The sequence below is a fragment of the Schistocerca cancellata genome, chromosome 2, assembly GCF_023864275.1.
Source record: "Schistocerca cancellata isolate TAMUIC-IGC-003103 chromosome 2, iqSchCanc2.1, whole genome shotgun sequence".
Lineage (NCBI taxonomy): Eukaryota > Metazoa > Arthropoda > Insecta > Orthoptera > Acrididae > Schistocerca > Schistocerca cancellata.
Genome location: NC_064627.1, coordinates 822,433,486 through 822,447,384, shown reverse-complemented (window position 1 = coordinate 822,447,384; position 13,899 = coordinate 822,433,486). Strand labels below are relative to the sequence as shown.

Here is a 13,899-nt window from a genome sequence, read left to right as displayed (position 1 = left end):
GAGGAGCAGTAGTGAGGGCTTCTTCTTCCTTTTCGGTGTATTTGGCTGCTTGCTGTGAGCTGTGTGTGGTGTTCGGTCCCAGGAGGGCGCAGCGGCGCGTGACGCGGGAGGCGGCGCTGGTGTCGGCGCTGACGGCGGCCGGCGTGGCGCACAGCGTCACCAGGAACTGCTCGCGCGGCGACGTGCCGGGCTGCGGCTGCGACGACCGCCTGCCGCAGGGGCTCTCCTACCGCCGCACAGGTACTTGTTTTTTCTCCTTATTGCTATTTTGAAACCTCATACGAGGCGGGCCGGCAGCGGCAAAAACCGCGCCGCTCTTCGGCCACAGACAATACAATCAATACAAGTGGAGACATCAAAAAACAAAACAACACGGTGGATAGACAAACGTAGACACACAAATTTAAAAGACATGAAGTCGTTCACAGGTGCAGCGTCCAAATGAAAACGTTCAGCACTCGGACACTAGCACAGATGACAGAAATGGGACACCTGAACGGAGGAGCACAAATGCCGGAACACTGAATCACTAACACGATGGCACACACAAAACACTGGCGACGATCTCCAGCGCGCAAATGTTCACTTTATGTGTACGAGCCCGGGGACTTGCCAAAAGGGGAAAAGGTGGGGCTGGAGGGAGAGGAGAGGGTGTAGGTGCCAGTGGCAGAAGAGATGGGAGGGGGAGGAAAGAAGGTAGGGGGTAGGGGAAGCCTGGGGGAGGAGGGGGGGAGGAAGGGAGGAGGGAGAGAAGGCAGAGAGGGTACGCTAAGGAAAGAATACAGGGTGTGGAAGGGGAGGATCAAAGTTGGTAGGAGGGGTAGATGGAGGGGATGAGGGCATCATCAGGGAGGGGGAGTTGGTGGAAGCCACCTTGGGCGAGGGTATGGAGAGTGGAGAGATGGAGAGCAGGTGGGACGTGGGAATACAGGCGCAGCAGCGGATGAGATTGGGAGAAGAGGGAGAGACAAGCGGATGAGGGGGAGCAAGTATTACGGGAGGTGTAGAGGATCTGTATCCGTTCGAGGAAAAGGAGGAAGTGCGGGAACAGAATAAGGTCATACAGGAACCGCATGGGGGAGGGAAGACGGATGCGATAGGCGAGGCGGAGCGCATGGCATTCTAGGATTTGAAGGGAGCCGCACAGGTACCGCGCCTATAGCGCCACGTAGTCGGCGCCACGGCGGCCTCATGCAGCACAACATGCGCAAGACGAAAACTATATTTTGAAAACCGATTTTCGTTGTCCTGTTTATATGTAATGCCAGCATTGACATTTCCAGCCCCACCAGGTGTCAGCTTTCCGATCATCAGCCGTTTCACACATATGGTAACTTACCTGTAAATCATCTGTCCCAATCTACACTCCGCAATCCAGTTAAGGGATCACTTTTTCAAAACCTTGTAATTGTCTCCCATTGCGATGCAGAAGTCTGAAAAGGTGCATGTGAGGTGTAACGTGACTTAATGACGAATTTTTTTTCCTTTATTGTGATTTCATTCCCCTGCCCCATATGGGCAGGGGTGGGCTGTCAGTGGCACAATCCGCCACTCTTCAGCAGAGTGACATGACAATTAAGACAAGAATAAAATGTTACATATATAAGGCGATGAAAAAGGGGAACATAAAATAGAGTAAGGGGAGATAATGGAGGTAAAAGTACACTGACATGGAGACGTTCATGGGGGGACAATTAAAAAAGTTGTCATAAAGTTAAAAAAACACAGTTGGCGATCCTTAAAACACAAAGAAGACACTAGAGGCACATGCACAGGTTAAAAGTCGGCCACACTATTAAAAACACTTCAGAACAACACACTTAAAACCCACATAGAGCACACACGATGAAGACCAGGCGGGACCTGCCAAGGGAGAGTCCAGAGAGGATGGAAAAGGAGGGGAGAGCAAGGGGCAGCAGGGGAGGTGGCAGGATAAAGAGAGTAGGGGCGTCAGTGGGTACACTAAGAGGCAGGAGACATGTGGGGCAGGAGATGAAGAGGGAAGACAAGGCAGGAAGAGTGCAGAGACACTGAAGGGGAGCACAAGAGAGGGAGGGGGGGTAGGAGGGGAAAGCCGCTCAGGAGAAGGAAGGGGGAGGAGAGGGAGCCCTGAGGAGGAGGCAGAAAGATGGGCTTAGAGTTGGTAGGAAGGGTATATGTCAGGGTGAAGCTCATGATCCGGGAGGGGTAGATGGTGGAAGTTGCATTGGGAAAGGAGACGGAGGGTGTGAAGATGGAGAGAGGGTGGGACACAACGGTAAAGGTGCGGCAATGGGCTGGGGGTGCAGAGGAAGGGAGACACCAGGGGGTGAGGGGGTTCAATGCGGTGGACAATATATAGTGTGCTGATGTGTTCAAAGAAAGGGAGAAGGTGGGGGAAGGGGATGAGGCTGTAGAGGATGAGTGTGGGGGACGGAAGGTGGATGTGGAAGGCGAGGCGGAGCGCACAGTGTTTGAGGATTTGGAGGGATTTATAGAACCTGGAAGGGGTGGAAACCCAAGCTACGCTGGCATAACAGAGGATGGGGCGGATCAAGGATTTGGGGGTGTGGAGGATGGTGGAAGGTTGCAGACCCCACGTCCGGCTGGACAGGAGTTTCAGTAGGCGGAGGCGGTTGTGAGCTTTGTTTTGGATGGTAAGGAGATGGGGAGTCCAGGTGAGGTGGCGGTCGAGGGTGAGGCCAAGGTATTTGAGGGTAGGAGTGAGGCAGCGTCTGTTTCAAGAGTGATGTTAAAGTGATAAACTTGTTGGAACGTGTACGAACTTGTTTGACATATCCGTGGCTAGAAAAAGAGTGAATCTGAGAAATAAGTTTTATTGTGCTCGGTAGCCTATAGCGTGAGCCGACTCGGCGGGTTTTCAATAAGTAATGCAACACTTTTTTTTATCGGTCATTCTTGGCTGAAAAAATACGGAGTTTGTTGTGGGACATCGTGGAATATTCCCACTTCAGCCCCTACACTTTCAAGAAGTTCTGATGGATGGTGGCACTGTAAGTAGTCTTCAAAATGGCGTCCGTAACGGAGGTGTCTTCTGAGCTGAGAGCTGTCACTGATTTTCTTTTGGCGGAGAACCAGAGCATCACAGATACTCATACACACTTGCAGGCCTGGCAGTGAACAAAAGCATAGTAAGTCACTGGGCGAGTCGTTTGTTGTCATCGCAAACCTCTCTGATCTCTCGCATGCTGGTAGGCCGGACACAGGTGTGGCTTCTGCAATATTCAAACGCATGGACACTCTCAATGAAGGACGCACTTTGCGGGAAGCAGTGCGTGGATTTTGGGGACGTTATTGATGCAGCAAAAAGTTGGTTGCGGCGTCGATTAGTAGAATGGTACCATGAGGCCATACAGGTCCTTTCAGTAAGGTAGTGTCAGGCTGTCACATTCAACGGAGATTATGCCGAAAACTTGGGTTTTGTAGCCAACAGAGTGGGGAATACACTACTGGCCATTAAAATTGCTACACCAATAAGAAATGCAGATGATAAACGGGTCTTCATTGGACAAATATATTATACTAGAACTGACATGTGATTACATTTTCACGCAATTTGGGTGCATAGATCCTGAGAAATCAGTACCCAGAACAACCACCTCTGGCCGTAATAACGGCCTTGACACGCCTGGGCAGTGAGTCAAAAAGAGCTTGGGTGGCGTGTACAGGTACAGCTGCCCATGCAGCTTCAACACGATACCACAGTTCATCAAGAGTAGTGACTGGCGTATTGTGACGAACCAGTTGCTCGGCCACTATTGACCGGTAGTTTTCAATTGGCGAGAGATCTGGAGAATGTGCTGGCCAGGGCACAAGTCAAACATATACCTGCATCCAGAAAGGCCCGTACAGGACCTGCAACATGCGGTCGTGCATTATCCTGCTGAAATGTAGGGTTTCGCAGGGATCGAATGAAGGGTAGAGCGACGGGTCGTAACACATGTGAAATGTAACGTCCACTGTTCAAAGTGCCGTCAATGCGAACAAGAGGTGACCGAGACGTGTAACCAATGGCACCCCACACCATCACGCCGGGTGATATGCCAGTATGGCGATGACGAATACACGCTTCCAGTGTGCGTTCACCGCGATGTCGCCAAACACGGATGCGACCGTCATGATGCTGTAAACAGAACCTGGATTCATCCGAAAAAATGACGTTTTGCCATTCGTGCACCCAGGTTCGTCGTTGAGTACACCATCACAGGGGCTCCTGTCTGTGATGCAGCGTCAAGGGTAACCGCAGCCATGGTCTCCGAGCTGATAGTCCATGCTGCTACAAACGTCGTCGAACTGTTCGTACAGATGGTTGTTGTCCTGCAAACGTCCCCATCTGTTGACTCAGGGATCGAGACGTGGCTGCACGATCCGTTACAGCCGTGCGGATAAGATACCTGTCATCTCGAGTGCTAGTGATACGAGGCCGTTGGGATCCAGCACGGCGTTCCGTATTACCCTCCTGAAGCCACCGATTCCATATTCTGCTAACAGTCATTGTATCTCGACCAACACGAGGAGCAATGTCGCGATGCGATAAACCGCAATCGCGATAGGCTACAATCCGATCTTGATTAAAGTCGGAAACGTGATGTTACGCATTTCTCCTCCTTACACGAGGCATCACAACAATGTTTCACCAGGCAACGCCGATCAACTGCTGTTTGTGTATGAGGAATCAGTTGGAAACTTTCCTCGTGTCAGCACGTTGTAGGTGTCGCCACCGGCGCCAACCTTGTGTGAATGCTCTGAAAAGCTAATGATTTGCATATCACAGCATCTTCTTCCTGTCGGTTAAATTTCGCGCCAGTAGCACGTCATGTTCGTGGTGTAGCAGTTTTAATGGCCAGTAGTGTAATATGGTGTATTGGGAACCAGAATAAAACCACCCCGCTTTCAAGTAAAAAATGTGTTGCGTTGCTTAGTGAACGAGCCTCGTACTTTCTGAAATCCCTACGTATGTGATAAGTGTGAAATGCATCTGGACACTGGCGTGACGGGCGGTGTTGGCAGGGAGCGGAGGCGTCGAGCAGGAGGAGCGTCAGCTGCCGGCTGGCGAGAGTCAACCTGCGGAGTACGCCTGGCAGTGGGGCGGCTGCAGCGAGGCACCGCTGTTCGGCCAGGCGGTGGCCAGCAGGTTCCTGGACGGCAGCGAGCAGGCCGTGGACGCCACCGCCTTCGCGCGCCGGCACAACCACCGCGTCGGCATCGAAGTGAGTGCCTACTTTCCGATTTGCTCTCAGCCGTTTGTTTTGGCCGCGGTCCGGAAACTGTAGTAGTCACTGTAGTAGTCACTTCCTGTCATTCACACGATCTTCTATAGTTATTAAGGATCTAAGCTGCAGCGAATTTCTTTATTAATTTTCTGAACGTTAATTACTGTTGTTGTTGTGGTCTTCAGTCCTGAGACTGGTTTGATGCAGCTCTCCATGCTACTCTGTCCTGTGCAAGCTTCTTCATCTCCCAGTACCTACTGCAACCTACATCCTTCTGAATCTGCTTAGTGTATTCATCTCTTGGTCTCCCTCTACGATTTTTACCCTCCACGCTGCCCTCCAATACTAAATTGGTGATCCCTTGATGCCTCATAACATGTCCTACCAACCGATCCCTTCTTCTAGTCAAGTTGTGCCACAAACTTCTCTTCTCCCCAATCCTATTCAATACTTCCTCATTAGTTATGTGATCTAACCATTAATTACTACATTACTTACTACATTACTACATTACATTAATTACTACATGTTTAAAATCAACACCATTTTACTTGTAAGCTATTTCCTATTAGGTTTTTATTATACTCTTAAGACAAAAGACGAAAAGAAAAGAAAACGACGCACTAGGAAGGAATTATCCGAATAGGGCGGAAATCAGTAGATGTGATCTACATCTACAGAAAAATGAATGATTACAATTTCAGAAAAATTGGATCTCCAGCCAAGAAAAAAGGGCTTCACAAATAAAGCAAGACAGTAATGTGTTGGTCTACGTCCATCCTTCTGATTGGAGGTTTGAGGGACTTCGGCTGCTCACTGATGTAATAAAATGGAACACTTACAGCAGTCCTTACGATGTTATTTATTATAAGGCTACCAGTTTCTATGCTTTAGTGCACTGTCTTCAGGCCTGCAGTACCCCATCAGCGTCAGTTAAGGCCTGAAGATTGTGCACTAAAGCACCGAACCTGGTAACTGTATAATAAATAACAGCGTAAGCACGGCTGTAGGTGTTCGATTTTATTACATAATAACGAGTTGCTCCATCTCTGGCCCTTATGCAAGTAGTTATTCGGTTTGGGATTAACTGACAGAGTTTCTGGATATCTTCCTGAAAGATATCGGGCCGGCCGCAGTGGCTGAGCGGTTCTAGGCGCTTCAGTCTGGAACCGCGCGACCACTACGGTCGCAGATTCGAATCCTGCCTCGGGCATGGATGTGTGTGTTGTCCTTAGATTAGTTAGGTTCAAGTAGTTCTAAGTTCTAGGGGACTGATGAGCTCAGATGATAAGTCCCATAGTGCTCAGAGCCATTTGATTTTGAAGGATATCGTGCCAAATTCCGTCCATGTTAAATCGTCAAAATCCTGAGCTGGTTCTAAGACCCTGCCCGTAATGCTCCAAAAGTTCTCAATTGGGGAGAGATCCGGCGATCTTGCTAGCCAACGTAGGATTTGGTAAGCACAAAGACAAGCAGGAGAAACAATCGCCGAATGCAGGCGGGAATTATGTTCCTCAAATGCAAGCCCAGGATAGCTTGCCATGGAATGCAGCGAAACGGGGCCTAGAACACTATCGACGTGCCACTGTGCTGTGAGGGTGTCGCGAATGTCAACCAAAAGACACCCCACTGCTAGTGTCGGGCCGTGTAGCCGACGATAGTCAGGTTGGTATCCCACCGCTGTCCAAGGCGTGTCCACACCTGTCATCGGTCTGGAATCTCTTTGACTGGAGTGGAATTGTCTTCAGTGGTGAATTCCGCTTCGAATTGAGCCCCGATGACCAGCGAAGAAGTGTCTGGAGACGCCCTGGAAAGCTATGAGATAGTAAGAAACTTCCTGACAGATTAAAACTGTGTGCCGGACCGAGAGTTCAACTCGGGACCTTTGCCTTTCGCGGGCAAGTGCTCTACCTTCTGAGCCGCCCAAGCACGACTCACGCCCCGTCCTTTCTTTCAGGAGTGCTAGTTCTGCATGGTTCGCAGGACAGCTTCTGTAAAGTTTGGAAGGTAGGAGACGAGGTACTGGCAGAAGTAAAGCTGCGAGGACGGGGCGTGAGTCGTGCTTGGGTAGCTCAGTTGGTAGGGCACTTCCCCGGGAAAGGCAAAAGTCCGGAGTTCGAGTCTCGGTCCGGCACACAGTTTTAATCTGCCAGGAAGTTTCATATCAGCGCACACTCCGCTGCAGAGTGAAAATCTCATTATGCGATAGTAATTTGACAATCGCCAGGAAACGGCCCGACAATAAGGAGAGATGGTCGAGGGTGTCATTCCTTTTTCACAGCGGGACCCCTTTGGTTTTCATCAGTAGCACACTAGGTTTCATTACAGGCGTTTATGTACACTAAAACTGAATTCAAAGTGATTTCTTAGCTTCCAAATCTCACTAAGAGAGAATTTTATACTGTATCAGACCAAGAACCCAATTTTCTGGAGTGCGTTGAGAAGGGCTATAAAACATCAATAGCTCACGGCGCAACTATAAATAAAGACAATCAATGGATTAGTGCCACGCACACAGAGCCAACAAAGGGGGAAAATATATATATTCCCAGCTTCACACTAATAGCAACCATGTTTGTGATGAGCTGTTCGTGTAGCTAAAGAGTACATTCACGTATACAAAAGACCAAAGACTTTAATACCACCCAGATTATACCGTAATATTTTCTTCTGTTTACGTATAATAATCCTCCGGCAGAACTACCAGAATTTCAAGCTTAGACACAAAGATATATTCAGTAGATATTAACGTTATTGCCGAATAATACAATCATGCTCATTAATTAAGGATAATCCTGCTACATGGTGAAACAACGCTCTGGTGGGCGGTTTGCAGGTTTAAATCACCTCGGGGTATGACCTGACGGTCGTCGCACGGTGGCGCTGGCAGCAGTCCACATATGCAGAGGTGTAAAGGAGCATGTCATAGTACGGTGCAGCGAGTAAGTGTGCGGACGTTTTCAGACGTGCTAATGGTGTCTGTGTGTTGAAAAAGGCTCAAAGAACACATATTGATGACGTTATGAGGGGTAGAATACTAGGCTGACTGGGGGCAGGTCAAACAGAGCAGGTCGTAGCACGGGCCTTCCGTGTGCCACAAAGTGTGATCCCAAGATTATGGCAACAATTTCAGGAGACAGGAAACGTGTCCAGGCGCTACAGTATGGGACGGCCACGGTGTACAACACCACGAGAAGATCGATATCTCACCATTAGTGCCGGCAGACGGCCACGGAGTACTGCAGGTAGCCTTGCTCGCGACCTTAACACAGCCACTGGAACAGTTGTCTCCAGACACACAGTCTACAGACGACTGAACAGACATGGTTTATTCACCCAGAGACCTGCAAGGTGCATTCCACTGACCCCCTGGTCACAGGAGAGCCCGTAAAGCCTGGTGTCAAGAACACACTACATGGTCATTGGAACAGTGATCCCAGGTTATGTTCACGGACGAGTCCAGGTATAGTCTTGAAACGTCCCCTTAGAAAAATTTATACAAGACTGTGCTTAAACTGACACACAATATTTTTAGCACAACGCAATCTGACTATCAAAGATCCCTGCAAAAGAATGGCCCTGAGTAACATTAAACTATACCTTTCAGAAATCACTTAACTCACAAAAATCTTCATTACTCGAACTACTGCAATACAGCGAGCGCCACTACTGCCAGCTAAATAAAAGATTCAAACTACGGAAGGCACTAACTACTGATAGGGATAGTTAGCAAATGAAAGATATTAATAGAGAACAAACAATGTATTTACCTTAATAGTCATAATATATATAGCAGTTCATGACAAATTACAAAACTCCGCCATCTCTCTCCCCACATCCACCACTGCTGGCGGCTCACCTCCAACTGCGCAACGCTACGCGCTGTTCACATCCAGCTGCCCAACGCTACAATGGCAGACAACAATGCAAACTAGCCACAGACTGCACACAACACAGCCAGTGATTTTCATACCGAGCGCTACGTAACGTTGCCGATAAGAAAACATAAACAGCCTAGTAACATAGCCCCCAGTTGCCGATAAGAAAACATAAACAGCCTAGTTACATAGCCCCCATGCTTCCCACAAAAAAAATTTTACAAAACGTTTTGGGCAGTGGCCAATACAGATTTGAAAAAATTTTTCATAATTACAATATCAAAGAAATGAAATACACACACTTATTGATACAATGTTGGTCAAAAGCTAAAATTTTCTCACAGTCCATAAAGATAGTCCTGATCATTCATCATAATAGTAATTACAGTTTTTTTCACAAAGTCTCATTAGTAAAAGAAATTGCACACAGAAGTAGTGGATTTCCATGCAGTCTTGAAGAAGTAGTGTTGTCCTTCCAACAGAAAGACAGTGCTGACACCTGACATGCAGACAGGTAATGGGCCACAACAGAGTAAACCCACAGCAGAGTCATTCGAAGTTTTGAAGAATATTGGTAGGTAGGTCATCACAGAGTAGACCCACTGTAGTCCTGGTAGAGATTACGGTATTGGTGGGCCACCAGAGGTGCAGACCCACTGCAGTCCTTGTAGAAATAATGGTATTGGTGGGTCATCCAAGATGCAGACCCTCTGTAGTCGTTGTAGAGATAATGGTACTGGTGAGTCAGCAAAGGTGTAGACCCACTGTAGTCCTTGTAGAGATGGCCAGCAGCCATCTGTTGCGACTGTGCAGGTGCACAATCACCATTAACGAGTCTTGCGGAGAATATAGCAAGTCCTTAACCACCGCTTGTGCACTCACGAAGTTTTTGGAATTGTCCTTAGAACCAGCAATGCTGTTATCCAGTCCCTTGCTGAATTATTAACACACATGTAAACACTAAGAGTCCCAACTTCTCACATATTGTGCATTACTATGACCAACAGAAACGTGTGCAGTGAAATGTAACTTACAAGTTACTTAATTTGATGAACTGGTGTCAATTACAATTTTATAACATAAGAATACAATTACAAAGGTACAGAATACAGCATTAAAGAACATAACAATACAGATAACATTTGTAGTAATACAGGCTTTACAAAAGAAACGAACTAATATATACATCAGTGTTACAGGAATTATGACATAAGTAAATATATAAAATATCAGAATAATTATTGAAACATCCACTTCACACATTAGCATTAAAACAAAACAGAATAAATAATGTCTAAGCATATTTACAAGGTAAATAACATATTATTAATGCCAATTATATTTGAGGAGAACAGTATTCCTCATCATAGTGAATGTAGCTTAATATTAAAAGAAGAAAAAATTCTATGAAACTACACAGAGACAGGAAGAAAACAAATACACAAGGGTACACAAACACATAGTGGGATAACACAAAAGGAAAGGACAGGGTTTGTTTTCAGTGTAACATTTGGTACTGCAGTCCAACCCCAAACTTCATTCCATAGATCTTTCGTCTTATTTCAATATTTGCTCCAGCCAAAAAAATCCTATCCAAGCATGCGTTCTGTATTTATATGTTCACATATTTCTTACCTCATTATTTATTTTCCATTATCTTACCTCATCATTTATTTCCAAGAAAATCCTACCTAAACCTGTTGTCACTAAACCACACTTTTTTGTTCATATCCTCCTTCAAAAATAGTTTTTCTCCACTGTGCACTACTTTTTTGGCCAAACTATTTTCTTATAGCTTCTTAATGCATTTCTTCCAATTCATCATAGTTAGTTTCTTAGCTAACTTAAATCTACTGAGCTCAGATGCTAAACTAAGGGACGAGGCAATGCAGCAGCATAAAACAATTAACACAAACATCAAGGACAAAAATTTTAAATAGGCAAAGCAATTGCAGTGCTACAACTAATATAAGGCACTGTGCAGCAAACAAGAAAGATAAAACAGTAGTAAAACTAGCTTAGAAGAGTAACACAAAGTCAAATTCAGTAACACTATGCCTGGCAAACAGCAGTAACTTATACCTAAACATGACATAGCTCAAGCAGAAAAAATATTACAGTAAAAACAACAATGCAGATAAGGAAAATGTATATTCACATCTTAATGTCTATGTAATTAAAGTGGTGCACCACAAAAACTAAGTCTAAAAAAATTACCAAGTACTTGAAAAGAAAATTATATATGCAGTTATTGTTATCAGTCCCTTCTTATTGTTCTTTCCATTCCAAGAGCTCCTTTTTCGAAGCATGTGGATCATAAAATAATTATTTAATAGATCTGTTGACAGAAAGTGTTCACATTAGCAAATGCATTTAATTTTATTTTATGCTGCAAGACAGCTGGAAACCAGATATCAAATGAAATAAGCAACTATGTACAAAGTAAAGCATAAGAACATCATTCAGTAGTCATGAGGCATTTCATAAGTTAGTAGAAAAATCTCTCAACTAGAGAGACAGTAGTCATAATCAGGTGTATAGACATAAAAATATTTCTTGTCATTTCATTAGGCATTTCAGTAAATATCATAAATTACGAGCTCCACAGTATGCTTTCAACAAGGAAATGTCAATAGCGAGGACAATGGCCTCCCCTTTCTTTTTTTCTACCTGTGCTTCTGACGAGGCTTTTTTTCCGGGCGTCTGTCGCACAGCTGGGTGCCCACGACGCATTACGTGCAGGTGGTCACTTAACTTTCTTACCGAAATATTTACGACAGCAGTTTCCGCTACAGTGACAATCTCATATAAAAATATTTCACAGGTCAAGAATTTGCGTTACAAATCTGTAGAAACCAAATGCTATTGATATAACAGTGTCCAAAAAATTTTCGGCGGCATTGTGCTACATTCACGCATTTACATACATTTCATAACTCTCAAAGTACGTTTCTTGGTTTCCAACATCCTTTTCATAAATCAGAGTACCTAACCACTATTCATTACTCCTTACCTTACTACACATATACATATTCGTCGACACTTTTTCAATATTTCATCTTAATAAGTATGTAGCATAATCAAATTCCTCATATAACATTGGCTTATTGATCATAAACATACCTCAACAGCTTAATACACATCGTCATCGTAAAAATAACATCATAACACCTCAGTCAAATCTCAAAAACGTCGTAGCTTTCTGCAACAATTTCAAAACCTAAAGAAAATTCTCTGCTCATTTCAGTAGTGTCATCTACCTCATACGTACTTTAAAAATCATGATCTCATACCAAATACATCATTCAAAGCTCTCATAGTATCACAATGGGTCCGAAAAAATATGAACAGTTCACACAGTACAGACAAAATACAATTTCGTATGTGTGAAGTTATCCAACGGTATAATTGCGTAAACATGTGTCACTGATGTAAAAAAAAGTTTATCTCTCAGTTAAATGATCAGATAGCTGTGTAATTATGTGTTAGAGGAATATGGTACCGATGTGTAAAGTTGTATAAGCAAATACCATATTAGCTAGGGCTCCTTGTGCTTGCCACACACATGGTACACAAAGTAAGCGTGTACCCCCCTGAGGATTAATGTAATTATACCCTCAGGTGTTACAGATTACAGCAATGGAATGAAATGTATCACGGAAAACTTTCTTTGTAATTCAAAAATCTTTAAAAATAAATGTTTTAAGTACAAAATTAATCACTCAAATACATGTCCTGTAGCGCTAAATGTGCGTCTTGCTGTAAGATAATCTTTGTGGAAGTGTCGTAGTTATCTTCCTCTAAAAGCTAAGGTCTGCAGAAGTCAATGTACTTACCTCATGATAAACAAAAGTGAAATGCTTTGCATATAGATATCTTACTTATTACGCTTATTGCCGTGATGAAGAAAGTATTGTGCTGTAGCGTATTGTTGTCCTACGAAAGAGGCTGTCTCATTGTAGCTATACCACAAAAGTTACTACTAAAACATGTTTCACTTTCCAGAATAATTCAGAAAAACTGTGCAGATATAAAACAGATACACCGCAAAAGCAACATGTAAATTGTCACTCATTAGTAACGTCGTGATATAATCGTGTAGCTGTCACATAAACTAACCACTATGTTGTCTGTTCACTATAACAATGCATTCGCAATATTTGTTTAAAAATGTTCCCTAGGTTCTAGACTGGATATTTAACTTCAAACATTGTTGCATGGTAACAGTTTCCAAAGCATACTAGTAACGTGAAGTGAAACGTTTTATGACAAAGACAAGTTAAAAGCAGATTATCTCTCAATAAACGGTTTTACATGTGAAATGTGGTGTAAACCTTTACTCTTCCTAGTACGCAGAGTTTCAACTTGAATGCAATTATCATGCGGTATTCGTCCGTAAAGAATACTGGAATTTTGCTCAAGGTTAGCGTCAATGTTATTTTTCTCTGAGCCAGCCGGTACACGCGGCAGCCTGCGGTGCAAGTCATTGTCTGTTTCTTTGTTGGCGCGCATCGTTATTGGGATTAGGAGACCTAACTTCTACAAATTCGCCTTGCCGAGAGGGCTCTGCTCTATCTAAATCCCGCCAGTTCTGATGCAGTTCAGGTCTGTCGTTATGTCGATAGATTCCATAGTTTCTTTCCTGTCGGTCACGTGGTGGAGAATTTCTCCCTGAATCGTAACTGCGCACTGGACCGTTGCGTCTGAAGTTATTCTGTCTCCCTTGATAATAATTGTTTTGGTTCCCATATTGTCTGTTTCTAAGGTAATCTTTGTCATATTCATTACTACGAAAATGCGATCTTTCT

At 44.6% G+C, this 13,899-nt stretch overlaps 1 protein-coding gene across 1 annotated transcript in view; it reads left to right on the top strand.

Annotated features, from left to right (window-relative positions):
* Positions 1-13,899, top strand: part of LOC126158972 (protein Wnt-8b-like) — a 121,518-nt gene that overhangs the window by 31,047 nt on the left and 76,572 nt on the right. Inside the window, exons 3-5 of the mRNA XM_049916479.1 lie at positions 83-207; positions 2,701-2,717; positions 5,031-5,210. Of these exons, the coding sequence (XP_049772436.1) occupies positions 83-207; positions 2,701-2,717; positions 5,031-5,210 (322 nt within the window). The remainder of the gene's footprint in view (positions 1-82; positions 208-2,700; positions 2,718-5,030; positions 5,211-13,899) is intronic.